The 27,046-nt window shown below is 43.5% G+C and overlaps 1 protein-coding gene and 1 long non-coding RNA gene across 2 annotated transcripts in view; one reads left to right on the top strand and one right to left on the bottom strand.

Moving 5' to 3' along the window:
- The window catches only part of MOCS3 (molybdenum cofactor synthesis 3), a 96,832-nt gene that overhangs the window by 19,081 nt on the left and 50,705 nt on the right, over positions 1 to 27,046 (bottom strand). The window contains exons 7-10 of the mRNA XM_077289127.1: positions 25,775 to 25,883; positions 25,556 to 25,618; positions 2,078 to 2,238; positions 1,948 to 1,995 (exon numbers count right to left, since the gene is read on the bottom strand). Of these exons, the coding sequence (XP_077145242.1) occupies positions 1,948 to 1,995; positions 2,078 to 2,238; positions 25,556 to 25,618; positions 25,775 to 25,883 (381 nt within the window). The remainder of the gene's footprint in view (positions 1 to 1,947; positions 1,996 to 2,077; positions 2,239 to 25,555; positions 25,619 to 25,774; positions 25,884 to 27,046) is intronic.
- Positions 1 to 27,046, top strand: part of LOC143807508 (uncharacterized) — a 165,761-nt gene that overhangs the window by 93,207 nt on the left and 45,508 nt on the right. The window lies entirely within an intron of this gene.

Here is a 27,046-nt window from a genome sequence, read left to right as displayed (position 1 = left end):
ACATCGCTGCAGGCTGCAGCTTTCATCTGCAGCCTGCTCCGGAAGTACTCCCTGCAGGACCCGGATGCAGCCCCGCGGCCATTTTGGATCCGGGGCCTGCAGGGAGGAGACGCTCGGTACAAGGTGAGTACATTCCCTTGTACCGATCGTCTCAGGGAAGCACGCAGGGAGCCCCCTGCCTGCGCGATGCTTCCCTGTACCTCCGGTACACCGCGATCATGTTTGATCGCGGTGTGCCGGGGGTTAATGTGCGGGGGGCGGTCCGTGACCGCTCCTGCCACATAGTGCCGGATGTCAGCTGCGATAGGCAGCTGACACCCGGCCGCGCTCCCCCCGTGAGTGCGGCCGATCGGCTATGACGTACTATCCCGTCACTGGGAATTAAGTCCCAGGTCACCTTGATGGGATAGTACGTCATATGGGATTAAGGGGTTAATGTAATGTCGCGGTGACAAAAAAAACGTAATTCTGTTTTGACCTTTTTTTATTGCTACGCCGTTTAGCGATCAGGTTAATCCTTTGTTTTTATTGATAGATCGGGCGATTCTGAACACGGCCATACCAAATATGTGTAGGTTTGATTTTTTCTTGTTTTATTTTGAATGGGGCGAAAGGGGGTGATTTGAACTTTTATTTTTTCATGTTTTTAAAAACATTTTTTTAACTTTTGCCATGCTACAATAGCCTCCATAGGAGGCTAGAAGCTGGCAAAACATGATTGGCTCAGCTACATAGAGGCGATGTTCAGATCGCCTCTATGTAGCTGAATTGCTGAGTTGCCATGAGCTCCGACCACAGGGTGGCGCTCATAGCAATCCGGCATCAACAACCACAGAGGTCTCAAGGACACCTCTGGTTGTCATGCCGATGCGCCAATGACCCCAGATCATGTGACGGGGGTCACCAATGCGCGCATTTCCGGCCGGATGTCCGGAAGTGCTTGTTAAATGCCGCTGTCAGAGTTTGACAGCGGCATTTAACTAGTTAATAGGCATACTATTCCGTCCGATGGCAGAAAGGGGTTAAAGGGGTAACTACTTTCAAGTAAGTTTTCATAATAAGCTGTTCTGTGTGTGTACATGATAAATGACACTATATCTGACCATTAAATTAATTGTATCTTCCATTTTCACCAGTTTTTCCCCTCCACATGCCCCGTTTGAAATTTGCAATCCACTGTGAGGTGTTGAAAGCTGATGTGATCTCGGCTATACACATCACAGTGTTCAAATAAATTCCTGCTCTTCTTTAATTTGTATAGCACACAGAGAAAAGCAGCATGGGGGACATTATAGAGCAGTCCAGAGCTGTCTAGATGTGACCAGGTGAGGTAAAAGACTTGTTAGAGAGCTCAGCACAGACTTCTTGTCTGTGCCTGCCCGTTTCCTCTCTGCTCCTCACCACTCCCCTCTCCAAAGAGTATAATAGGTGTCACATGACATTATAAGGTGTTGGCAGTCTATCTTGCCTGAAAAAAAATGCTCAGAGTGGATGACAAATTCAGTAGATAGTGGAAGAAGTGTTTAGTAAGTGGAGAAGGAAGGCAGATTTCTCTGATACTTTACAAAGTTTCTTAAAATAACCTGTACTATTAATTTATGCAATTTGTGTTGAAAGAATTGTTCCATTTTAAGGGAGGGGGTTAATATTTGTTTTCTATTGAAGACACATGGAAATGTTCTTGCTTCAGTTATGTAAAGAAAGCAAATTGGAGATTTCTCTGGAAACTTACTTAGAGACGCAGGCGCTTCAGGGTATGCAATCTCTAGCTCTGCTGTATCTCAGAGGTCACAGAGTTAGACCCCTTAATGTTCATATTTGGTGTAACTGCTTATGCAGTGTTACTTCATTTACTAAATTCTAATGATGCCTATAGAAAGCCAGAAAACCAAGAAAAGCGAGGGACTTTATTTATAATATGATCACATTTATTCCTGGATTTCTTACCTGAACAGTTATCCTCTCTTCATTAGACAATATATTTAATGTTCTGCACTGGAAATCAAGAAGAAAAAAAAAATTAATGATATAATGCAAAAAATATTTCGGACAATGAAAATAGGGTGATTGTAGAAACCTTATCTGAAGCAGAAGAACCACAGAATGCCTCGTAGTCTGTTAGTAGCTGTAATTCTGAACTGCTACATACTGTACAGTCAGATTTTTTGCCTCGAATCCTTATATTGCAAAATCGTCCGTCCAGAGCATCAAACATCAGCATAACACCGCTAAAAGATGCTTAAAATAGGTTAAGGAGAAAAAGAAATTCTACATCAACAGTTCCAAAACTTGTTTTCAGCAGGGAAGTACTTTTCAGACAAGATCCATGTGAAATATTTCCCTGCTTCATTCTGATGGAACCTTTCATTTTATAGTAAAGCGGATCATGCATTATAAACCAATGGAAGCCAAAAATGTCAGTTTCTTCTCTGCAGGATGTGGGAACAGGCCAAATGACATCGTTTTTTAATGGCAAAGTATAGGTGTTGTTTGTTGTTAGGCAATCCAAAAATGTGTTGTGTCAGACAGGTTACATATATGGTATGTCTATGCGGTAATTAGACCTTTGACCAGTCGATAGGGCATACGGCTCACAAACATTCTGCACTTTTGGTCATGCGCACACCCAGCTTCAAAGGCTGAATGATGCTGCTGGATAGAGCACATATAGAATTTGGGGGGGCTGCCGATGGCGCAAATCATGGGCGTGAGCACATGCAAAGAGGGCCAACTAGTCTAGGGAAACTAATGCCCCATCGACTAGTCAAAGGCCTAATTAGCATAGGAAAATATATACTTTTAAAAAAAATTAATTAAGCGAATAACATTATAAATGGCTGGTTAGGCAGGGAATTTGGTAATACAGTATCTATGTAAATGCTCCTGGGTTGGAGGCATGGAGGACATGACAGGTTCCCTTTAAAGCCAGTAATGTGTTTGCTCATCAGCAGGCGTTTACACGGAGTATAGCTTTGTAGACAAAGTTCCCCTTGAGCAGACAAATGTCTTGTGATGTGAAGAATGTTATAAACCTCATGTGATCCTTTTAAGGCTATAAACACTCATGTGATCCCCTGGGCGAGTTGTAACTACTTAGAGAATATCATGATCAGATTAGTAGGAGCAGAGTTTTTTTTCATAGCTCTTATGTCTTTGCCGAGAAATGATCATTTCCTTTTGAAGTTTCAGTTCTACTAGAGTCTTCTGTAGAACACGACATATAAGGGAGCTTTACCCCTTCATGACCTTGGGATTTTTCGTTTTTCCGTTTTCGTTTTTCGCTCCCCTCCTTCACAGAGCCATAACTTTTTTATTTTTCCGTCAATTTGGCCATGTGAGGGCTTATTTTTTGCGGGACGAGTTGTACTTTTGAACGACATCATTGGTTTTACCATGTCGTGTACTAGAAAACGGGAAAAAAATTCCAAGTGCAGTGAAATTGCAAAAAAAGTGCAATCCCACACTTGTTTTTTGCTTGCCTATTTTGCTAGGTTCACTAAATGCTAAAACTGACCTGCCATTATGATTCTCCAGGTCAGTACGAGTTCATAGACACCTCACATGTCTAGGTTATGTTTTACCTAAGTGGTGAAAAAAAATTCCAAACTTTGCAAAAAAAAAAAAAAAAAATTGCGCCATTTTCAGATACTCGTAGCGTCTCCATTTTTCGTGATCTGGGGTCAGGTGAGGGCTTATTTTTTGCATGCCGAGCTAGCGTTTTTAATTATAGCATTTTGGTGCAGATACGTTCTTTTGATCGCCCGTTATTGCATTTTAATGCAATGTCGCGGCGACCAAAAAAACTTATTTCTGGCGTTTCGATTTTTTTTCTCATTACGCCATTTAGCGATCAGGTTAATGCTTTTTTTTTATTGATAGATCGGGCGATTCTGAACGCGGCGATACCAAATATGTGTAGGTTTGATTTTTTTTTATTGATTTATTTTGATTGGGGCGAAAGGGGGGTGATTTAAACTTTTATGTTTTTTTTATTTTTTTCACATTTTTAAAAACTTTTTTTTTTCACTTTTGCCATGCTTCTATAGCCTTCATGGGAGGCTAGAAGCAGGCACAGCCCGATCGACTCTGCTACATAACAGCGATCATCAGATCGCTGTTATGTAGGAGAATTGCAGGTGTGCTGTGAGTGCCGACCACAGGGTGGCGCTCACAGCCACCGGCGATCAGTAACCATAGAGGTCTCAAGGACCTCTATGGTTACAATGGAGGAGCATCGCCGACCCCCGATCATGTGACGGGGGTCGGCGATGACGTCATATCCGGCCGCCCGGCCGGATGCGGTATTTAAATGCCGCTGTCTGCGTTTGACAGCGGCATTTAACTAGTTAATAGGCGCGGGCAGATCGCGATTTCACCTGCCGCTATTGCGGGCACATGTCAGCTGTTCAAAACAGCTGACATGTCCCGGCTTTGATGCGGGCTCACCGCGGAGCCCTGCATCAAAGCAGGGGAGCTGACCTCTGACGGTATAGTACGTCCGAGGTCAGTAAGGGGTTAAGATATACGCTCACCCATGGGTACAAATAACTACCATGGACACCTAAGCAATACTGGGCTTTGCTAGAAAAGACATGAATATGTAGCCTAAAATATGTGTATACTCAAGTCAAGTGGTACTATAGAATCTATCCTCTTAGAAAACCTTTCCTGCTTAGGGTACTGTCACACAGTACCATTTTGATCGCTACGACGGCACGATCCGTGACGTCGCAGCGATCGTATGATTATCGCTCCAGCGTCGTAGACTGCGGTCACACGTTGCAATCACGGCGCTGGAGCGATGCCGAAGTCCCCGGTAACCAGGGTAAACATCGGGTAACTAAGCGCAGGGCCGCGCTTAGTAACCCGATGTTTACCGTGGTTACCAGCGTAAACGTAAAAAAAACAAACAGTACATACTTACATTCCGGTGTCTGTCCCCGGCGTTCTGCTTCTCTCCACTGTGTAAGCGCCATAGCCGGCAAGCAGAGCGGTGACGTCAGACGTCACCGCTGTGCTCGCTTTCCGGCTGGCAGACGCTCACACAGTGGAGAGAAGCTGAGACGCTGGAGGACAGACACCGGAATGTAAGTATGTACTGTTTGTTTTTTTACGTTTACGCTGGTAACCACGGTAAACATCGGGTTACTAAGCGCGGCCCTGCGCTTAGTTACCCGATGTTTACCCTGGTTACAAGCGAACACATCGCTGGATCGCTGTCACACACAACGATCCAGCGATGTCAGCGGGTGATCAAGCGACGAAAGAAAGTTCCACACGATCTGCTACGACGTACGATTCTCAGCAGGATCCCTGATCGCTGCTGCGTGTCAGACACTGCGATATCGTAACGATATCGCTAGAACGTCACGAATCGTACCGTCGTAGCGATCAAAATGGTACTGTGTGACAGTACCCTTATTAGAAACAGATGATTAAAGCAGATCTGTCAGATGAACAATAAAGATCTCTTACACCAGCCTCATCTGGTGTATCTACTGTGAGGAAAGTGCAGAGTGGAGAAGAAAGGGTCGCTCCGATGAAGGGATCACAAAGAGCCGGCTCGTGCTCAGAGGGCGGAGAATTGGTGCTGGGGTTTCTTGTCCCTATGTGGAAAAAGAAGAAATATGTGTATTGTTTTCACAGCTCTACATTCAACATGTATATGATCAAATATACTTTTCTAGGTCAATAATGGAAATGTAATTGGAAAAAATCAGATGCCACATGGGTGTTCTGTATGAGATCGGATTTTCTTTAATCGCAGCAGAAAAAAATGCCTCATACACAAACGTGAAAAAAATAGGTTTTTTTTTGGGATGTTGACTTTCTGCCTGAAAAATCCACATAGAAAAACTTTTGTTTGGATTCCCCTCCTTTTATGGCAACCAAGCTATAATTCTATATACATATCTATTACATAGCCTCCTCTCACTATGTACTGTATATTGCCACCCGTTACTACATAGTGTCCTTTCCTATTATGTAGAGTGCCATTCCTTACATATCGGATTCTATTGTAATTTTTGTTATTTATAGTGCGTTGCTCTTTATTACGACTGGTGATGGTAAACGGGAAATTTTCCTTTTATAAAGGAGGTGGCTGATGGACTGTTCTTCTGGTCAGATGCTGTCCCATCAGCAACAACAACAAGAGGTCACTAATTAGGAGAGGGTGCGGTGACGAACAAAATTAACAAGAAACGCTGTGTAAGGGACGGTCCTATACAGTTAGGTCCATATATATTTGAACAGAGACAACATTTTTCTAATTTTGGTTATAGACATTACCACAATGAATTTTAAACAAAACAATTCAGATGCAGTTGAAGTTCAGACTTTCAGCTTCCATTTGAGGGTATCCACATTAAAATTGGATGAAGGGTTTAGGAGTTTCAGCTCCTTAACATGTGCCACCCTGTTTTTTAAAGGGACCAAAAGTAATTGGACAATTGACTCCAAGGCTATTTCATGGACAGGTGTGGGCAATCCCTTTGTTATGTCATTCTCAATTAAGTAGATAAAAGGCCTGCAGTTGATTTGAGGTGTGGTGCTTGCATTTGGAAGGTTTTGCTGTGAAGCAAACATTAGTTTAAAGGAGCTCTCCATGCAGGTGAAACAAGCCATCCTTAAGCTGCGAAAACAGAAAAAACCCATCCGAGAAATTGCTACAATATTAGGAGTGGCAAAAGCTACAGTTTGGTACATCCTGAGAAAGAAAGAAAGCACTGGTGAACTCATCAATGCAAAAAGACCTGGGCGCCCACGGAAGACAACAGTGGTGGATGATCGCAGAATAATCTCCATGGTGAAGAGAAACCCCTTCACAACAGCCAACCAAGTGAACAACACTCTCCAGGAGGTAGGCGTATCAATATCCAAATCTACCATAAACTGCATGACAGTAAATACAGAGGGTTCACTGCACGGTGCAAGCCACTAATAAGTGTCAAGAATAAAAAGGCTAGACTGGACTTTGCTAAAAAACATCTAAAAAAGCCAGCACAGTCTGGAAGAACATTCTTTGGACAGATGAAACCAAGATCAACCTCTACCAGAATGATGGAAAGAGAAAAGTATGGCGAAGGCGTGGTACAGCTCATGATCCAAAGCATACCACATCATCTGTAAAACACGGCGGAGGCGGTGTGATGGCTTGGGCATGCATGGCTGCCAGTGGCACTGGGTCACTAGTGTTTATTGATGATGTGACACAGGACAGAAGCAGCCGAATGAATCCTGAGGTACTCAGAGACATACTGTGTGCTCAGATCCAGCCAAATGCAGCCAAACTGATTGGTCGTCGTTTCATACTACAGATGGACAATGACCCAAAACATAAAGCCAAAGCAACCCTGGAGTTTATTAAAGCAAAGAAGTGGAATATTCTTGAATGGCCAAGTCAGCCACCTGATCTCAACCCAATTGAGCATGCGTTTCACTTGTTAAAGACTAAACTTCAGACAGAAAGGCCCACAAACAAACAGCAACTGAAAACCACCGCAGTGAAGGCCTGGCAGAGCATCAAAAAGGAGGTAACACAGCGTCTGGTGAGGTCCATCAGTTCAAGACTTCAGGCAGTCATTGCCAACAAAGGGTTTTCAACCAAGTACTAAAAATGGGCATTTTATTTAAAATTATTTAATCTGTCCAATTACTTTTGGTCCCTTTAAAAATAGGGTGGCACATGTTAAGGAGCTGAAACTCCTAAACCCTTCATCCAATTTTAATGTGGATACCCTCAAATGAAAGCTGAAAGTCTGAACTTCAACTGCATCTGAATTGTTTTGTCTAAAATTCATTGTGGTAATATCTATAATCAAAATTAGAAAAATGTTGTCTCTGTCCAAATATATATGGACCTAACTGTATATAACAAGACATATTACTATGTAAAAATGGGACAGCACTGTACATAACAGAGGACGCTACATAATAAGGGACCTCCCCATACACAACTAGAGAGGATGGTATGTAATAAAGGAGGCCATTTTCGTAAATATGTCACCATACTGGGCCCCTTCCTGTGATAATGTCTCCCAACCTGGCCTCCTTCTTGGTATAATATCCCCCATCCTGGTCCCCTTCCTGGTATAATGTCCTCCATTCTGGTCCCCTTCCTTGTAGAATGTGTCTCATCTTGGTCCCCTTTCTTGTAGAATGTGTCCCGTCTTGGTCCACTTTCTGGTACAATGTGCCCCATCCAGGTATATACAGTCATGGCTGAAACTTTTGGCACCCTTGAAATTGTTCCAGAAAATGAAGTATTTCTCCCAGAAAATTATTGCAATTAAATGTTTGTTATACACATTTCCTTTGTGTATTGGAACACCACAAAAAAAACTGAGAAAAAAGGGCTAATTAGACATAATTTCAAACAAAACCGAAAAATGGACCAGGCAAAACTGTTGACACCCTCAACTTCATATTTGGTTGTACACCCTTTGAAAGAACTGCAATCGATCGCTTTCTATAACCATCAACAAGCTTCTTACACCTCTCAACTGGAATTCTGGACCAATTTTTTTTTACAAATTGCTCCATGTCTTTCATATTTGAAGGGTGCCTTCTCCCAACAGCAATTTTAAGATCTCACTACATGTGTTCAATTGGATTTTGATCCTGACTCATTGCTGGTCACTTCAGAACTCTCCAGCGCTTTGTTTCCATCCATTCCTAGGTGCTTCTTGAAGTATGTTTGGGATCATTGTCCTGCTGGAAAACCCATGACCTAGGATGCAAACCCAGCTTTCTCACACTGGGCACTATATAGTGGCCCAAAGTCCTTTGGCAATCTTCAGATTTCATGATGCCTTGCACACAGCCAAGGCACCGAGTGCCAAAGGGAGCAAAACAACCCCAAAACCTCTTTGAACCTCCAACATATTTGACTGCCGGCACTGTATTCTTTTCTTTGTAGGCCTCATTCTGTTTTCGACAAACAGTAGAATGATATGCTTTATCAAAAACCTCAATCTTGGTCTCATCTGTTCACAAGACGTTTTCCGAGGATTTTGGCTTACTCGCGTACATTTTGGCAGACTGCAGTCTAGCTTTTTTATGTCTCTGTGTCAGCAGTGGGTCATCCTGGGTCTCCTCTCATAGCATTTCATTTAATTCAAATGTCAACGGATAGTTCAAACTGACACCAATGCACCCTGTGCCTGCAACACAGCTTGAATTTATTTAGAACTTGATTGGAGCTGCTCATTCACCAGCAAGACTATCCTGTGTTGCAACCTTTCATCAATTTTTCTCTGCCATCCACATTCAGGGAGATTTGCTACAGTGCCATGGGTTGTAAACTTCTTAATTATGTTGTGCACCCCTGAAAAAGAAACATTAAGATCTCTATAGACAGACTTGTAACCTTGAGATTGTTGATATTTTTCAACAATTATGGTTCTCAAGTCCTCAGACAGTTCTCTTCTCTTTCTGTTCTCCATGCGGCAAACACAGACAGAAAATTCAAAGATTGAGTCAAGTTCTCCCCTTTTTATCTGGTTTCAGGTGTGATATTCATATTGCCCACACCTGTTACTTGACACAGGTGAGTTTGAACAAGTATCAAATCCTTGAAACAAAGTTGTTTATCAACAATTTCGGAAAGATTCCAACAATTTTGTCAGGACCATTTTGGGGGTTGTGTGTGAAATGATGTCTAACTTGCCTTTTTTCTCCCTCTGTATAACAAACCGTGTAATTGCAATCATTTTCTGGTACAAATACTTCATTTTCTAGAACAATTTCAATGGTGCCTACACTTTCGGCCATGACTCCATTGTGCCCCATTCTAGTATATATATTCCCCATTCTGGTATATATGTATCCCATCCAGGTATAAGTGTCCCATCATGGTATAATGTGAAACAACCAGGTATATATGTCCTCCATCCTGGTTAGACAGCTCGAAAACATGCAGGGATTGCCTATTTCTTAGGGAATCCCTACATGTGTTCAGACTGTCTAACAACCGCAAATCATTCAGCCACAGGGACCCAAACATAAAATACGAGCACTCCCGAGATACTCGGATATAACCAGAGCATGCTCGGAAGAAGTTATCCGAGCACGTTCACCCATCACTACTGTTTTCACCTTACTGACCAGTCCAAGTTTTTCAATTCTGAAAGTGTAGGGCCGGTTTTAGACAAATTGTGGCCCTAGGCAAAATTCAAAGTGGGGCCCCAGATTTTGAAATATTGCACTAACAACAGCATTACAGTCAATTCAGTACACTGAAGTGAGTTTTGAGCTAGTAGTAACATCTTTAAGCGCCAAGAAGCCACTCAAATAACAAAGCCAACATTTTTGTCCAAGAAGGGGACCATACACACCAGGATAGGTATGAGGAACCATGTATACCATAATAGGAATGAGGGGGCTATGCCTACCAGGCTAGGGATGAGGGGGCCATGCATACCAGCATAGGGATAAGGGGACCATGCATACCACGATGGGCATGAGAAGGCCATGCATACCAGGATAGGGATGAGGGGACTCTGCTTAACTGCATAGGGATGAGGGGGCCATGCACACCAGGATAGGGATGAGGAGGCCATACATACCAGGATAGGGATGAGGGGACCATGCATACCAGGAAAGAGGATGAGGAGGCCATGCATACCAGGATGGGGATGAGACCATGCATGCCAGTATAGGGATGAGAGGACCATGCATACCAGGATAGGGATGAGGAGGCCATGCATACCAGGATAGGGATGAGGAGGCCATGCATATCAGGATAGGGATGAGAGGACCATGCATACCAGGATAGGGATGAGGGGGCCATGCATCTCAGGATAGGGATGAGGGATCCATGCGTACCAGGATAGGGATGAGGGGACCATGCATACCAGGATAAGGATGAGGGGGCATGCATACCAGGATAGGGATGAGGGGGGCTTGCATACCAGGATAGGGATGAGGGGGCCATGCATACTAGGATGGAGATGACGGTACCATGCATACCAGGATGGGGATGGAAGCCATGCATACCAGGATAGGGATGAGGGGGCTGTGCATACCAGGATAGGGATGAGGGGGCCATATATGCCTGGATTGGGAACATATATATATATACACCACGCTGGGGGAGATTAGTACAGAATTGACCACATTTTTTGTTTCACTTTTTTCCTATTTCCTCCTCTAAAACCTAGGGACATAACTACTATATGGAGCCCTTGATATGGGGACATGACTACAATATGGGGACCTGGATGGTGACATATCTACAATATGAGGACCTGGATATGAGGACATGACTACAATATGGGGGCCTGGATGGGGACATAATTACAATATGGGGACCTGGATTGGGACATTACTACAATATAGGGACCTGGATGGGGACATAACTACAATATGGGGACCTGGATGGGGACATGTCTACAACATGGGGACATGTCTACAATATGGAGACCTGGATGGGGACATAACTACAATATGGGGACCTGGATGGGGACATAACTACAATATAGGAACCTGGATGGGGACATAACTACAATATAGGGACCTGGATGGGGACATGTCTACAATATGGGGACATGTCTACGATATGGAGACCTGGATGGAGACATAACTACAATATGAGGACCTGGATGGGGACATAACTACAATATGGGGACCTGGATGGGTACATAACTACAATATGAGGACCTGGATGGGGACATAACTACAATATGAGTGCATATTTGTTATCGCCACATCCATAACAACCCAAGCTCTAAAGAAATAAAACACAGCAAAAATGTTCAAAAGGATTGCAAAAAATGGTATCACTAAAAATGTCACTTTGTCCTTCAAAGAATGAGGCCCCCCAAATTCAAATTTTTTCTATATGCAGCATATATACCCAGCCGAGTCTGAGACCCCTGGTCTAATGGGAGGTCAGCCAAGCACTGTGCTCAGCAATCTCTGGTTCTCCTATTAAGCATGAATGGACTGGTGGTGCACATGATCGATCTCTGCTCCATTCAGCTGGGGATCCTGAGAGCCCTGATTCTTGGGATTGGTGGGGGCCACGGCAGTCGGACCCCAGAGATCTGAAAATGATCCCGTGGATAAGTGATATCTTCTAATCTTGAGAGCTGCCCCTTGAACAGTGTTGTCTGGGCTAAATATAATATTACATGACAACTTGGATTCACTAGAAATAATTATGTATCATAATAATATAATGATACTAGCTGTCACTCATCAGGATCCTGCACAGGGCGCTCTGTGGTGTGCTCTGGCACAAGGAGTGATAACGTCACTGTGATCGCTAGCCAGGGATCACTGCGATCTGTAATAAGCCGCAGCAGTCAGGTGACTTGAGCAGTGTGAAATCAGAAACATAGGATGATAGATCGTACAAGTCACCTGACTGATGCAGCATATGGGCTCGCTCACATTAGTGTATAACACGGCCGCGTGCTATGCAATGTTTTATTGGATAGCACTCGACCTAAAGTTATACTGTGGGGCAGTGCAGATCTGCATAAGCAGACAATCGAGTGTCTCCACAAATCGGACCATATGCACCTATACAAGTCTATGAGTGCATGGAAGACATCAGGCTGCACTCAGATGTTATACAAGTGCAGCCTGATGTACGCACACAGGGACAATGGAGAAGATGGATATATTAAGCTCTCTGTCTTCTGTGCACCTGTGATACCATTCTCTCATGTGAGAGAATCGGATCACAGGAAACTGACACTCTGCTTAAACCCCGATGTGAGTTTGTGTCGAGTGTCATTAGGATAATCGGCGCGATGCTCTCGCTAGTGTGAGTGACCCCTATTACAGAACGCAATGATCCTGTGACTAGCGATCACAGTGGTGACATCACTCCTGGTGCCAGTGCACACCACAGATGAGTGACAGCAGGTAGCAATCTTTTTTTTTTTTATATACAGTCATGGCCAAAAGTATTCACACCCCTGCAATTCTGTCAGATAATACTCAGTTTCTTCCTGAAAATGATTGCAAACACAAATTCTCTGGTATTATTATCTTCATTTAATTTGTCTTAAATGAAAAAACACAAAAAGAATTGTCCTAAAGCCAAATTGGATATGATTCCACACCAAACAAAAAAAGGGGGTGGACAAAAGTATTGGCACTGTTCGAAAAATCATGTGATGCTTCTCTAATTTGTGTAATTAACAGCACCTGTAACTTACCTGTGGCACCTAACAGGTGTTGGCAATAACTAAATCACACTTGCAGCCAGTTGACATGGATTAAAGTTGACTCAACCTCTGTCCTGTGTCCTTGTGTGTACCACAATGAGCATGGAGAAAAGAAAGAAGACCAAAGAACTGTCTGAGGACTTGAGAAACCAAATTGTGAGGAAGCATGAGCAATCTCAAGGCTACAAGTCCATCTCCAAAGACCTGAATGTTCCTGTGTCTACCGTGCGCAGTGTCATCAAGAAGTTTAAAGCCCATGGCACTGTGGCTAACCTCCCTAGATGTGGACGGAAAAGAAAAATTGACAAGAGATTTCAAGGCAAGATTGTGCGGATGTTGGATAAAGAACCTCGACTAACATCCAAACAAGTTCAAGCTGCCCTACAGTCCGAGGGTACAACAGTGTCAACCCTTACTATCCGTCGGCATCTGAATGAAAAGGGACTGTATGGTAGGAGACCCAGGAAGACCCCACTTCTTACCCCGAGACATAAAAAAGCCAGGCTGGAGTTTGCCAAAACTTACCTGAAAAAGCCTAAAACGTTTTGGAAGAATGTTCTCTGGTCAGATGAGACAAAAGTAGAGCTTTTTGGGCAAAGGCATCAACATAGAGTTTACAGGAGAAAAAAAGAGGCATTCAAAGAAAAGAACACGGTCCCTACAGTCAAACATATCGGAAGTTCCCTGATGTTTTGGGGTTGCTTTGCTGCCTCTGGCACTGGACTGCTTGACCGTGTGCATGGCATTATGAAGTCTGAAGACTACCAACAAATTTTGCAGCATAATGTAGGGCCCAGTGTGAGAAAGCTGGGTCTCCCTCAGAGGTCATGGGTCTTCCAGCAGGACAATGACCCAAAACACACTTCAAAAAGCACTAGAAAATGGGTTGAGAGAAAGCATTGGAGACTTCTAAGGTGGCCAGCAATGAGTCCAGACCTGAATCCCATAGAACACCTGTGGAGAGATCTAAAAATGGCAGTTTGGAGAAGGCACCCTTCAAATATCAGGGACCTGGAGCAGTTTGCCAAAGAAGAATGGTCTAAAATTCCAGCAGAGCTTTGTAAGAAACTCATTGATGGTTACCAGAAGCGGTTGGTCGCAGTTACTTTGGCTAAAGGTTGTGCAACCAAGTATTAGGCTGAGGGTGCCAATACTTTTGTCTGGCCCATTTTTGGAGTTTTGTGTGAAATGATCAATGTTTTGCTTTTTGCTTCATTCTCTTTTGTGTTTTTTTCATTTAGGAGAAATTAAGTGAAGATAATAATACCAAAGAATTTGTGTTTGCAATCATTTTCAGGAAGAAACAGCATTATCTGACAGAATTGCAGGGGTGTCAATACTTTTGGCCATGACTGTATGACTTTGTGGGGTTTTTTTTTTTTTTTTTATGTTTATTACATTGGAGGTTTATTACATTGGCAGGCTTCTTGCTTGTATGCTTCTTGCTGGCACATTGACGAATGAAACACACATGGCAGGTTTATATAGATTTGGGGCTGTCTGGCCAATTGGCTACTAAATACTGATTTGGAGCATGCTCAGTGTAAAAAAACGGAATCTGTCGCTGGATTCCGTCATTTTACGTACCACGATGGATCCTGCGTCCATAGGCTTCCATTCTAGCCAACGACGGACACCTCAGGATCCGTCGTGGCACGTTTTTCTCGTCACATATTGTACTTCATGACATTGGTAAAATTTGTTCAATATGACTTGCTTTTTTTTGTGAAACTATTGGAAATTTGGCAAAATTTTTATGCCCTTAAACCACAGAGATATGTCACACAAAATAGTTAATAAAAACATTCCCCACATGTCTACTTTACATCAGAACAATTTTTGAAATGATTCTTTTTTTTTAATAGAAAGTTAAAAGGGTTAAAATGTTGAAAATTGATCAACGATTTCTCATTTTCCTAGCAAATTTACAAAACCATTTTTTTAGGGACCACAGCACATTTGAATTGACTTTGAGGGGTCTATATGACAGAAAATACCAAAAAGTTACCCCATTCTAAAAACTGCACCTCCCAATGTGCTCAAAAACACATTCAAGAAGTTTAATAACCCATCAGGTTCTTCACAAGAACTGAAGCAACCTGGAAGGAAAAAATTTAAATGTATCTTTTTTCCAGAAATATTTTACTTTAGACACATATTTTTATTTTCACAAAGATAACAGGAGAAAATGCACCCCAAAACTGAGGACCCCTATACCCCATATGTGGGGGAAATCTACTGTTTTGGCGCATTGCAGTGTTCGGAAGGAAAGGAGCACAGTTTGACTTTTTGAACCCAAAATTGTTTGGAATCGAGAGCGGACGCCATGTCACATTTTGAGAGCCCCTGATGTACCTAAAGAATGGAAACCATCCACAAGTGACACCATTTTGGAAACTAGACCGTGGGAAGAAGGGCAGCAAAAAATGGAAACGCAAAAACGGAAATACCCCTGGTCCTTAAGGAGACATGAGAGAAGTGTGTGTCCATAGGTGGCACCAATGTAGAGAAGGACTAATAACTCTGCCAAGTTCCATAGCTCTCAGTCCACAGGAAATGGGTCAGCAAAAATCTTTAATGAACGCCCCTCATACTTATTATAAACCGAGGATACAATCTGGCCTTGGGACTTGTGTTTGTGTTACCTCAGACAGTGACAGGGTGCTGTTGTCAGTGTATGGTGGTCAAGATAAGGACATCCCTCCTGTCCTTATACTTGACCACCAGCATGTTGTCGCTGCATTGGGCTCTGTTGTCGCCCTTTCTCCACAGTTGCCCAAATAGCAACTTAGGGAGGCCTCTTATTTTTTTGCACAGTGCCGCATGCAACTGTACGTTTGACAGAGAGGGTCTTAAAGAGTGGGATGCTGGTGTAAAAGTTATCTATGTAGAGGTGGATCCAAAAAGTATCGTTTCTCCCTGTGGATAGTGACATGTTAAGCATGTCGAGGTGAGGGAACTTAAAGCCGTAATGCTCCTCTGGGAAATATGCAAATTGTCTCCTCAGAGAGGAAGAGGACTAGAACTCTAGTGCCACCTATTGGAAGTAGCAATCCTAACAGTCAATGTTGACCCTTTAAAGAGCCTTGCCACATGACTAAGGATAAAAGTCAAATCAGAATCTCAATTTGCAGACACTGTGTTTCGGGGTACTGCCCTTTGTCAGTGCTAAGTGGAGATCTGGTTTGGCTAATTGAGAGGCGTCTGACCAGGATCCAACAAGCATAGTTTCTCCTTGCGAAGAGTGACAGGTTAAGCATGTCGAGGTGAGGAGACTTAGAGCTGCAATACTCCTTTAAACACAGTGTCTGCAAATTGAGATTCTGGTTTGGCTTTTATCCTAAGTCATGTGACAAGTCTCGTTAAAGGGTCGACATTGACTGTTAGGATTGCTACTTCCAATAGGTAGCACTAGAGTTCTAGTCCTCTTCCTCTCTGGAGACAATTTGCTATGTAGAGGTGATAAACCGTATCCAGCAGTGGGTGCAGAAATTCTCACACAATTTTCCCACTCACTCCTAGGAAAGGGGGGCATTCCTAGTGCCCTTCCCTTCCCAGACCCTAAATCTTTAAGTGTACATTGAGGTACTCTCGCACAGCTTGTACAGTTTTATTCCATACCTGGCCCTCTTACTGGGCAGGTATTGTCAGAATTTTAGCCTCCCTTCGAAATGAACCAGATTCATCTATAGTGATGTCCCTTTGGGGGTGTACACCTCAGCACATTTTCTGCTGAAGTGTTCATCTTTTGGCCGAATACTATATAGACAATCAAAGTTAGGATCGTCTCGGGGAGGACACTGAACATTATCACTATAATGCAAACATTTTTGGATCGCTTCAAATCCTGTCCTTATCATGGCCATACGGAATACTGTGTGCTGTACGAGGCTCCCATTTTTTTACTATGTCCATATGCAGCACAATGCACTAAAACATCATAATTTCTGCCACATTTACAGAGGTCCATCTGGCGTATGAGGACATTGGATTTTGGATGAAAAATTGATGGGCATACATGTTTGTATGGCCCACAATAATATTATTTATTTGCTGAAAAAAGAATTATAAAAAAAATCAGTTTCAGTGAGGTCTGTAGAGTAAAATTTGATTCCAGAGCTGCCTATGAAATCTGGAATAGGCTGATCATTTTCAGGGGGTGGCGTCCATATGGGATCGATATATGTAGGGGTTGCCTGGGTCCGAGAGCACCTTGCTGGGGGTCCCTCCTCACTAGATGAGGAGGAGGAGGAAGAGAAATAGAGGAATGTGGGATCTTCCTCACTGCATGAATCAGTGTTGGAGGCAAGGAAAGCGTATGCCTCCTCTTGACAAATGGGCCATTTTGATTTTAGTCTTCAAAACACTAAGGATGTATGTGTAAGTGGTGCTTTACATCGTTAATGTGTGCAGCTTGTGCAAAGGTAATTTTTATTATAAAAAACTAGAGAGTAAAAATTTGGAAGAAACACTTAGAAGAACAAAAAAAATAACACAAAAATCAGTAGATGTAAAAAAAAAAAAAATGAGTATGAAAATTTTTTTACAGCGACGTACACTAAAATAATGTCTTACCTATAAAGTTACTCGGCACTATTTTCTATTTTTTTTTTTTGCAAAAGGAAAACCGACATCACTAACAATTAAAGGGGTATGCTCCCCTAAAGCACTAGTTAAAAGTTTACTCGCCGATAACAATTCTTTTTTTTTTTTGCCAAAGAAAATGCTACCTCCCTACTTATAAAGCTACTCTGTACTATTATTTTTTTTTTTTCTAAAAGAAAAATCAGACGTCTCTTATAGAGATGAGTGAATTTGATCGGGTCCCTGCTTATTCGGCAACCTATAGCACTTACCACCCCAGATACCTGGAGCGCTCCCGATAATCAGCTGTCCGGCGCCGCTGCTGCATGTGTCACCGCTGTGTGACAGTCACAACACATCTGTCCTGTCAGGTACATGGATTTTTGGTTGACCCAGGTCATTGGCATCACAATGTGCTTCCTGTAGGTACTTTCTATCTGTCATCCTTTGCTGTCCCCAGCAGCGTTTTTCATCGAACACAGCATGGGCTTGTACATTATACATCTATTATTATGTTTCTAAAGGGCTGTTACTTTGGTATTTAATCTGTAATAGATAGATTTTTTTTTCCTGCTTACTACATTGTTTTTATCTGCCTTCCTGGCTTTGAACCGGTTGTTTCTAGCAGTACAGCCTTGCTAACACCCAAGCTGAACATATCATCAGTGGCCCTCACAGTTTGTCACTTGTGAAAAGTCAATGCATTATTTACATTTTTGTACTTTAGCTGGGCCATATCCATTATATAGAGAGATTTACTCTTTAGCTACTGCCTCACAGGGTTGGTCACCCTATTTTGGTTGATCATGGTTGGAGTCATGGTTGTGTTTTTTTACTCGCTTTTATCCATTCTTTGTGTGTGGTGTTCATCAATAAAGGACTATTTTATCTTATTATATCTGGTGATCCCACTTTATATAGCTTGTCTTTGTCTAGGTTTTTGCATTAGTGTATATTACTTGCTATAGGTGGTCCCAGAATTATTTACAGTGGTGCCCTCCGCCCCTTCTTCTTTGTCTGAGGTAAAGATGGCGTGCAGAGTGGTGATCGCCATTTTAGATGAACCCATGTGGCTCTGATTGGTCATTAACTATTAGTCAGCCGAGGCGACATCGCGATCACCCACCCATTGTGACTGCTGCGGTCTTATTAGACTGTACCAATCACAGAGTTTTTCTTTCCAACTTTATCGTGACATTGCTGTGAGTGGCTTGTCAGAGACAACAGCCATCTTATCTCTGTTAGTGCGCGATGACTGGAAATAGCGGCGCCGTATATGTACTTCGCTTTGCAGGAACGCAGCTCCCACAGCACACTACATATACGGCGCATGTCCGGAAGGAGCTAAATGTAAAAAAAATTGTGAAAGGCAGCACTGCACTCCAAATCAAAACCTGCCTGATTGTAAAAGATTTTTAGAATCTACAGAGGTGACACGCAGAGAGGCTCTCATAACATTCTGACTGTAAACCTAGAAATCTCTACCAGGGTTACATATAGACTCAAAAGGTCCTAGAAGTCCATGGGAGTAGAATCATTAAAAGAGGGTACTCCCATTAGCAATAACATCAGAAATTTGTATTAATCAGTTATTCACATTACACACAAAATATAAAACCAGAGTACAAAATAGGGGATATACTGCAAAATTAAATCACTGGCAAGTGTAAATGCAGAAGCAATATTTGTGACGTTCTCAGTAAGTAATCCAAAACGCTTTACGCTGGGTATGAGTCCGTATGGAGAAATTGTGCACAGTGTTCATGGATCATGACAACAAGATTCAAGGGAAATGTAGTAAAAGTGATATTAATTAGTAGCCACTGCACACAATCGCCACCTGGTGGAGTCAAACAGAACTACAAGCATTACTAACGCTTGGTTTATTTTGACTATTTAGAAGGCATTGCTCCTAACAGGTAATACTTAAAGCACTTAGCACTTAATACTGATATATACGTATTTATCCCTGGTGATGGAACAATTCCTTTAGGCTTATACCAATCTCATCGAGCTAGCGTTTTACCATATATTGTCCTGTCTGACACACAGTTTGCGGTCACCACTTTTTCCATCTGCTTGTTGTTCTCTTTGACTCCACCAGGTGGAGATTTTGTGCAATGGACTACTAATTTATACAACTTTTACTACGTTTCAATTGTATTTTGTTGTGATGATCCATGAAGACTATGTACAATTTTTCTATATCAACTCATTCTCAAATCTTTTTGGATTATTTATTGAGCACTTCACAAATATTGCTTCCGCATTTATACTTGCCAGTGATTTAATTTTGCAGTATATTTTTGGACTCTGGTTTCATATCTTGTTTGTTATTTCAATACCTGTTTAATACAAATTTCGGATTTCTCACAGACAGACAGTGTTGCAATACAGTAGAGCTGTGAGAGCTACAGGAAATGTGTACTGTTTTGATTTAGTTACTTGTCTCACACTGGTAATGTCTCCTTTCATTAAAAATAAGCTCTGGAGGCAGATTCTCATGCAGATCAGTGTCCGACCCATAGATCTTAACAGCTCATTTACATATAAGAAAACATAGATTTATCTGGAATAAGATATTGGATTACGGATACCAAGGTATCAGTTTATTCAGCTTTCTATGAGCTACAGGCCCATATAGACAGCTTTGGAGGGTTATGTAACAGTGTGTCATCCCAAGGCGACCTCCATTAGCATTCCTTGACTACATTTGGTGGGGGCATGTGTATCTTTGTTTTTCTGTGTGAGGGCTTTGTTCCACCACTTTTCAGACTGGCCAGAGACAGGGCTTCTGTGACCTTCGTTGACTCTTTAAATTAAATGTACCTAATGGTTAAGGGGGTGGGGTGTGAGATTCTTTACCCAACCAGGGGACTAATCCCAAGAAGAAGGTAGAGAAAGAAAAACTCATGTTTGAGGTTGGCAGTTATTATATCTTGGAAGAGCTAGGACCTGCTGCTGCTGCCAGATCCAGGTGCCACTACTGGGACTCTTAGAGACTGGAGATTATAATAATAATCTTTATTTTTATATAGCGCTAACATATTCCGCAGCGCTTTACAGGTTGCACACATTATCATCGCTGTCCCCATTGAGGCTCACAATCTAAATTCCCTATCAGTATGTCTTTGGAATGTGGGAGGAAACCGGAGTACCCGGAGGAAACCCACGCATACATGGAGAGAACATACAAACTCTTTGCAGATGTTGTCCTTGGTGGGGTTTGAGCCCAGGACCCCAGCGCTGCAAGGCTGCTGTGCTATCCACTGAGCCACCGTGCTGCCCAATTATCTGCTAAGTACTATTGTTACCAACTTTGGACTCCCTTTTTCGATTAGAAGAACTATTCCAAATACCAGGGTTGCATTTTCAAAAGAGCAGAGGGAATGGAGAACAGCGGCCCGGCAACAAATGGAATCAGAACCTGTGGTGAACCTACAAACAAAGGCCCGTGACATAGGGGTGAGTTTCAAAGGACTGTCCAAGGATCAACTAATTGAGGCTTTAGAAGGAACTAGCCTTCAAGGCTGTACTGGAGAGGGATTCCCAGAGCAATTGCAGGAAAGATGGAACCTAGAGGTAACTACCTGGAAAAGTCAGAGGGTTGTGTGGTATGAGAAGATGGCATTGCTTGGGGACAAAGCCACCACAAAGGATAAACGGGAGGTGGTTCGGAGAGCTAATGAAAGGCAGCTCACTATGGAAGCAACTAGAAACCACAACACCCACCATAAGGTAATCCCCAAGAAAGTTCAGCAACGTCCTCATTAATCCATTTAATGAGGCTTCAGGGGACATTGACGGATTCTTCCAAGTCTTTGAACACCAATGTCAGTTAATGGAAGTTCCAGAAATGGAGCGGATCAGACATCTGGTGGGACTCTTAGGTCACATGCACACATTGAGTATTTGGTGAGTTTTTTACTTCAGTATTTGTAAGTCAAAACCGGGAGTGGGTAGAAAATGCAGAAGTGTGTAAAAAAAATGCAGAAGTGTTTGCATGTGTTTCTATTATACTTCTCCTCTAAATGTTCCACTCCTGTTTTTGGCTTACCAATACTGATGAAAAATACTGACCAAATACTCAACGTGTGTACATGGCATTAGGTGGTGGAGCTGAGGAAGCATATCAAGTTATGGACCCTCAGTGGAACCGCAAATAAGAGGATATTAAAGAAACCATCGTGGAACATTATGTGGTAACTCCATACACTTATAAAAGTCTGTTCCGATCGTTCGTCTGTAATAGGGAAGGCTCTTTTAAAATGAATGCTCAAAGGATCAAACAAGCATGTCATTGCTGGCTGGAGGGAGAGGTAGCCTTAACTCAGGAGACCGTTCTCCAGGTTATCCTAAAAGAGCAGTTCTTTGCCAAATGCTCACTGATCAGGGAATGGGTGCATGAGAGGACACCAGCAATAGTGGAACTAGCTGCAGCTTCGACTTACTATCAAGCTCCAGTGGAAGAATCTGCTGATGGATGGAGAGGACTGCCAGCTGCCCATTACCAGTGGTCCATTGTCTTTAAGTCTCCAATGTTCACCGTCTCACCAGACCACCACCTCATCTTTCTACTTGTATGAATGTGCCTCCAGCTACTCCTACCTCATCTTTTGGAATGCGACTGGTAAGGAATGTAGTACCGCACAGAATTTATGGTTTTAGGCACCGCAGGCCACATGCCCAGCTATCCAGTGAAGTTGTTCTCAACCCCAAAAACCACCTTCTACACCTACACTTGGGTATCAGCCTTCAAGTTTCCTTACCGCCTCCAGAATGCAAATTGGGGGTGGGGGGGTGGGCGTGCAACACAGCACAGGTATTACCGGTGTGCAGCCTGGGCATCTGCAAGTCACTTGCCCTGCTGGAAGATTGAGAAATTATCCTGCACCAAATCAACCTATTGTCGACTGTCAACTACAATAGAGGGAGAGGCATTACCACTTAAGAGTTGACTTGCCTAATGAGTCCGGCACCCATGTTCGACCACTAGGGGTTTATGGGGTGCGAGACACGGCCACAAGTTCCTCTAATCATCAAAGAAAGCACTTACAAGAAGTACTGCTTGATGATAGGAGAGTTCTTGATTTACTTGACATTTCTCACCATAGATGATCCTAGAGTGGTGTGATGAGTGGCCTGTCTGCAGATATTCTCCTAGGAAACGATGTGAGAGATATTCAATGACTATTTGTGGGTGCAGGAAGCAGAGTTTAATCCAAAGGAAAGGTGAAAATGGAGCCTGACCCTTCAATCCTTTAACTTTATCATACAATATCAAAAAGAAAACCAACAACAAAATGCTGATGGATTGTTCATCAATGAGGAGCCATGAATCACGTCAGATATCTACATGTACTTGACAAGCAACCTGTTAAGGTCACTAGTCTGTACAGTTTGAAGGAGGAAGGGGTTGTAACAATATGTCACCCGAAAGCCTTCATGGACCATAATGTACTTAAGCCTCCATTAGCATTTCTTATCCTACTTCTGGGTAGGGGGTATGTGTCTTTGTTCCTCTCTGCAGAGGATCTTGCCAATACGCAACTTTTAAGACTGGCCGGAGACAGGGCTTCTGGGACCTTCTATGAATCTTTGAATTAAATGTATCACAAGGGTTGGGGTGTGAGTATTTCTCCCCACCCAGGGGGTTGATCCCAAGAAGGTAGAAAAGGAAAGACTCATGTTTAGGGTTGGCAGTTGTTGTTATGACTTGGAAGGTCTAAAGCCTAAAGGCCCCATCTCACATAGCGAGATCGCTAGCGAGATCGCTGCTGAGTCACTAGTTTTGTGACGCAACAGCGACCTCAGTAGCGATCTCGCTATGTGTGACACGTACCAGCGACCAGGCCCCTGCTGTGAGATCGCTGGTCGTGTCGGAATGGCCTGGACCGTTTTTTGGTCGTTGAGGTCCCGCTGACATCGCTGAATCGGTGTGTGTGACACCGATCCAGCGATGTCTTCACTGGTAACCAGGGTAAACATCGGGTTACTAAGCGCAGGGCCGCGCTTAGTAACCCGATGTTTACCCTGGTTACCAGCGTAAATGTAAAAAAAAACAAACAGTACATACTCACCATCTGATGTCCGTCAGGTCCCTTGCCGTCTGCTTCCTGCTCTGACTGAGCCGCCGTACAGTGAGAGCACAGCACAGCAGTGACGTCACCGCTGCGCTCTGCTCTCACTGTACGGCGGCTCAGTCAGAGCAGGAAGCAGACGGCAAGGGACCTGACGGACACCGAAAGGCGAGTATGTACTGTTTGGTTTTTTTGGTAACCAGGGTAAACATCGGGTTACTAAGCGCGGCCCTGCGCTTAGTAACCCGATGTTTACCCTGGTTACCCGGGTGCTGCAGGGGGACTTTGGCATCGTTGAAGACAGTTTCAACGATGCCGAAGTCGTTCCCCTGATCGTTGGTCGCTGGAGAGAGCTGTCTGTGTGACAGCTCCCCAGCGACCACACAACGACTTACCAACGATCACGGCCAGGTCGTATCGCTGGTCGTGATCGTTGGTAAATCGCTATGTGAGACGGGGCCTTAAGTCACACTAAACGACTTACCAACGATCACGACCAGCGATACGACCTGGCCGTGATCGTTGGTAAGTCGTTGTGTGGTCGCTGGGGAGCTGTCACACAGACAGCTCTCTCCAGAGACCAACGATCAGGGGAACGACTTCGGCATCGTTGAAACTGTCTTCAACGATGCCAAAGTCCCCCTGCAGCACCCGGGTAACCAGGGTAAACATTGGGTTACTAAGTGCAGGGCCGCGCTTAGTAACCCGATATTTACCCTGGTTACCATTGTAAAAGTAAAAAAAAAAACACTACATACTCACATTCTGATGTCTGTCACGTCCCCCGCCGGCGTCCACAGGGTTAAAACTGCTTTCGGCAAGAGCGCTGCTAATGCATGCGCTGCTGCCAAGAGCTTCCCTGCACTGAATGTGTCAGCGCCGGCAGTAACAGCGGTGACGTCACCGCTGTGCTCTGCTTTACGGCCGGCGCTGACACAGTCAGTGCAGGGAAGCTCTCGGCCGGAGCGCGTGCATTAGCAGCGCTCCTGCCGAAAGCAGTTTCAACCCTGTGGACGCAAGGAGACGTGACAGACATCAGAATGTGAGTATGTACTGTTTTTTTTTTAACTTTTACAATGGTAACCAGGGTAAATATCGGGTTACTAAGCGCGGCCCTGCGCTTAGAAACCCGATATTTACCCTGGCTACAAGTGAACACATCGCTGGATCGGTGTCACACACGCCGATCCAGCGATGACAGCGGGTGATCAGCGACCAAAAAATGGTCCTGATCATTCCCATCGACCAACGATCTCCCAGCAGGGGCCTGATCGTTGGTCGCTGTCACACATAACGAGATCGTTAGCGGGATCGTTGCTACGTCACCAAAAGCGTGACGTTGCAACGATATCGTTAACGATATCGTTATGTGTGACTCAGCCTTAAGAACTGCTGTTCAGGGCCAGATCCAGGTGCCACTACTGTGACTCTTAGTGACCTGAGATCATCTGCTACGTACTATTGTTACCCACTTTGGATAACCTGCTGGTTTAGAGAAGCTATTCAAAAGACCAGTGTTGTATTTTCCTTCCCATCGGATTACCAGGTGGTGCCCCCCAGATTTGTTCCTATGTTCGGTGGAATATTCTCCAAGTGCCAATAAAGGTCTTTTGGATTGTTCACCAGTCTGCCGTCCCTGCCTGCTCTGCCATACACCCAGTCACAGGTTATATCTTAAGATAACGCTACTAAAACTACAGTAAAGGATACATGCCATTCCAGATGCAAGCTTAAACACTTCCAAAGCTTGCATGCATCCCATGATTCCAGGCACTGAAAGAAACATACAAATTATTTCCCATATACAATAAATAATGATTCAATTAACAAAATTCAAGAACAATTCACACTTCTAAAAATGTTCACATTAGACAAGAAATAGCAAGCTCAGAAACTGAACTAATGAAAATAAATATAATATACACCTACCAATACCAAGAACACCACCATCTGCACAGTTAGTTACAGTCTCTGCAGGTGGAGGCACAGGAAATAGGCACCGGTAACAAGGTCCTCCTCTATGATTATACACTGTAAGCTAAAAAGAACATTTCCTTTAGTAAAGATTTTTTTTTGCATAATCTTTGAAAATTCTGTTTGAATAGTGCTCATTGTTAATTATCTTTAAGACTGTACCATTGTGGAACTATATCATATATATTTTTCCCCACAAACAAAATATATTTTAATTAATAGATTGTGGAATATTACCATATATTTTGGGTGATAATAAGATGCACTTTTTTCCCAACATTTTTGGGGGAAAATAGGGTAATCCAAACTGAAGCTGCATTGGAGCGGGGTTCCAAGATCGCGGCTGCAGGGGCTCAGCCGTGGGCTCCAAGCTGGCAGGACGGGGTGTTCCGCGTTGCAGGGGCTCAGACGATATTTTGTGACAGCCCGAAGCCACTTACTTTTCCATACTCTTCAATGTGGTGGACTCCGGGAAAATGAATGCCGGAGGTAGCGAATGCGGAGATTGACATCTCGGCACCAAGATCTCAATTGCGCATGCGCCGCCTCCGGCGGCCCTTTTAATGGAGTCTGGAAGATGTGGGGCTCTGGGCTTTAACAATGTCGGCAGTGCTCTCACACCATCAAACACCCCGTCTTACCAGCCTGGGGCCCACAGCATAGCCCCAGTCCTGCAGCACAAACCATGCCACCTGGGACCCCGCTCCATCACTGTCGCCCCCCCCAGGTAAGCTACTGTAAAAGTAGATTAAAATACACACACACCACCATTTTATTTAAAAAAATCCCTATTTTCTGCCCCCAAATTTGGGGGGAGTTTTATAAACTGGTGCGTCTTATAATCCACAAAATACGGTGATTCCACAATTGGTTGAGTTAAAAAAAAAGATCCATTGCTGAACTAATCAGGAGCCTGGAACAGCTCAAGTTCAGCACATACCACAGCTCGTGGCCTAGGAAGGTAGCATCAGGCACTTATGCTGAGCAAGTATACAGAAGACACAGCAGGGGCTCCCAGCTGCTGCCTTCTGAGGCTGGTTTCACACTTGCGTTTTGATCTGCGTTTTAAAAAAACCGCATGTGGTGAAAAAACGCATGTAAACGCGGCAAAACGCCGCATTTTTTAGACGCATGCGTTTTTGCATGCAGAAAAAAAACCGCGGCGTTTTGCGGCGTTTACATGCGATTTTTCCTGCGTTTGCGTTTTTTAAACGCATGCTGAGAAGT

Source organism: Ranitomeya variabilis, chromosome 2, assembly GCF_051348905.1.
Source record: "Ranitomeya variabilis isolate aRanVar5 chromosome 2, aRanVar5.hap1, whole genome shotgun sequence".
Lineage (NCBI taxonomy): Eukaryota > Metazoa > Chordata > Amphibia > Anura > Dendrobatidae > Ranitomeya > Ranitomeya variabilis.
Note: the sequence above shows the minus strand (reverse complement) of the source record. Positions and strands in the feature narration are given on the sequence as shown.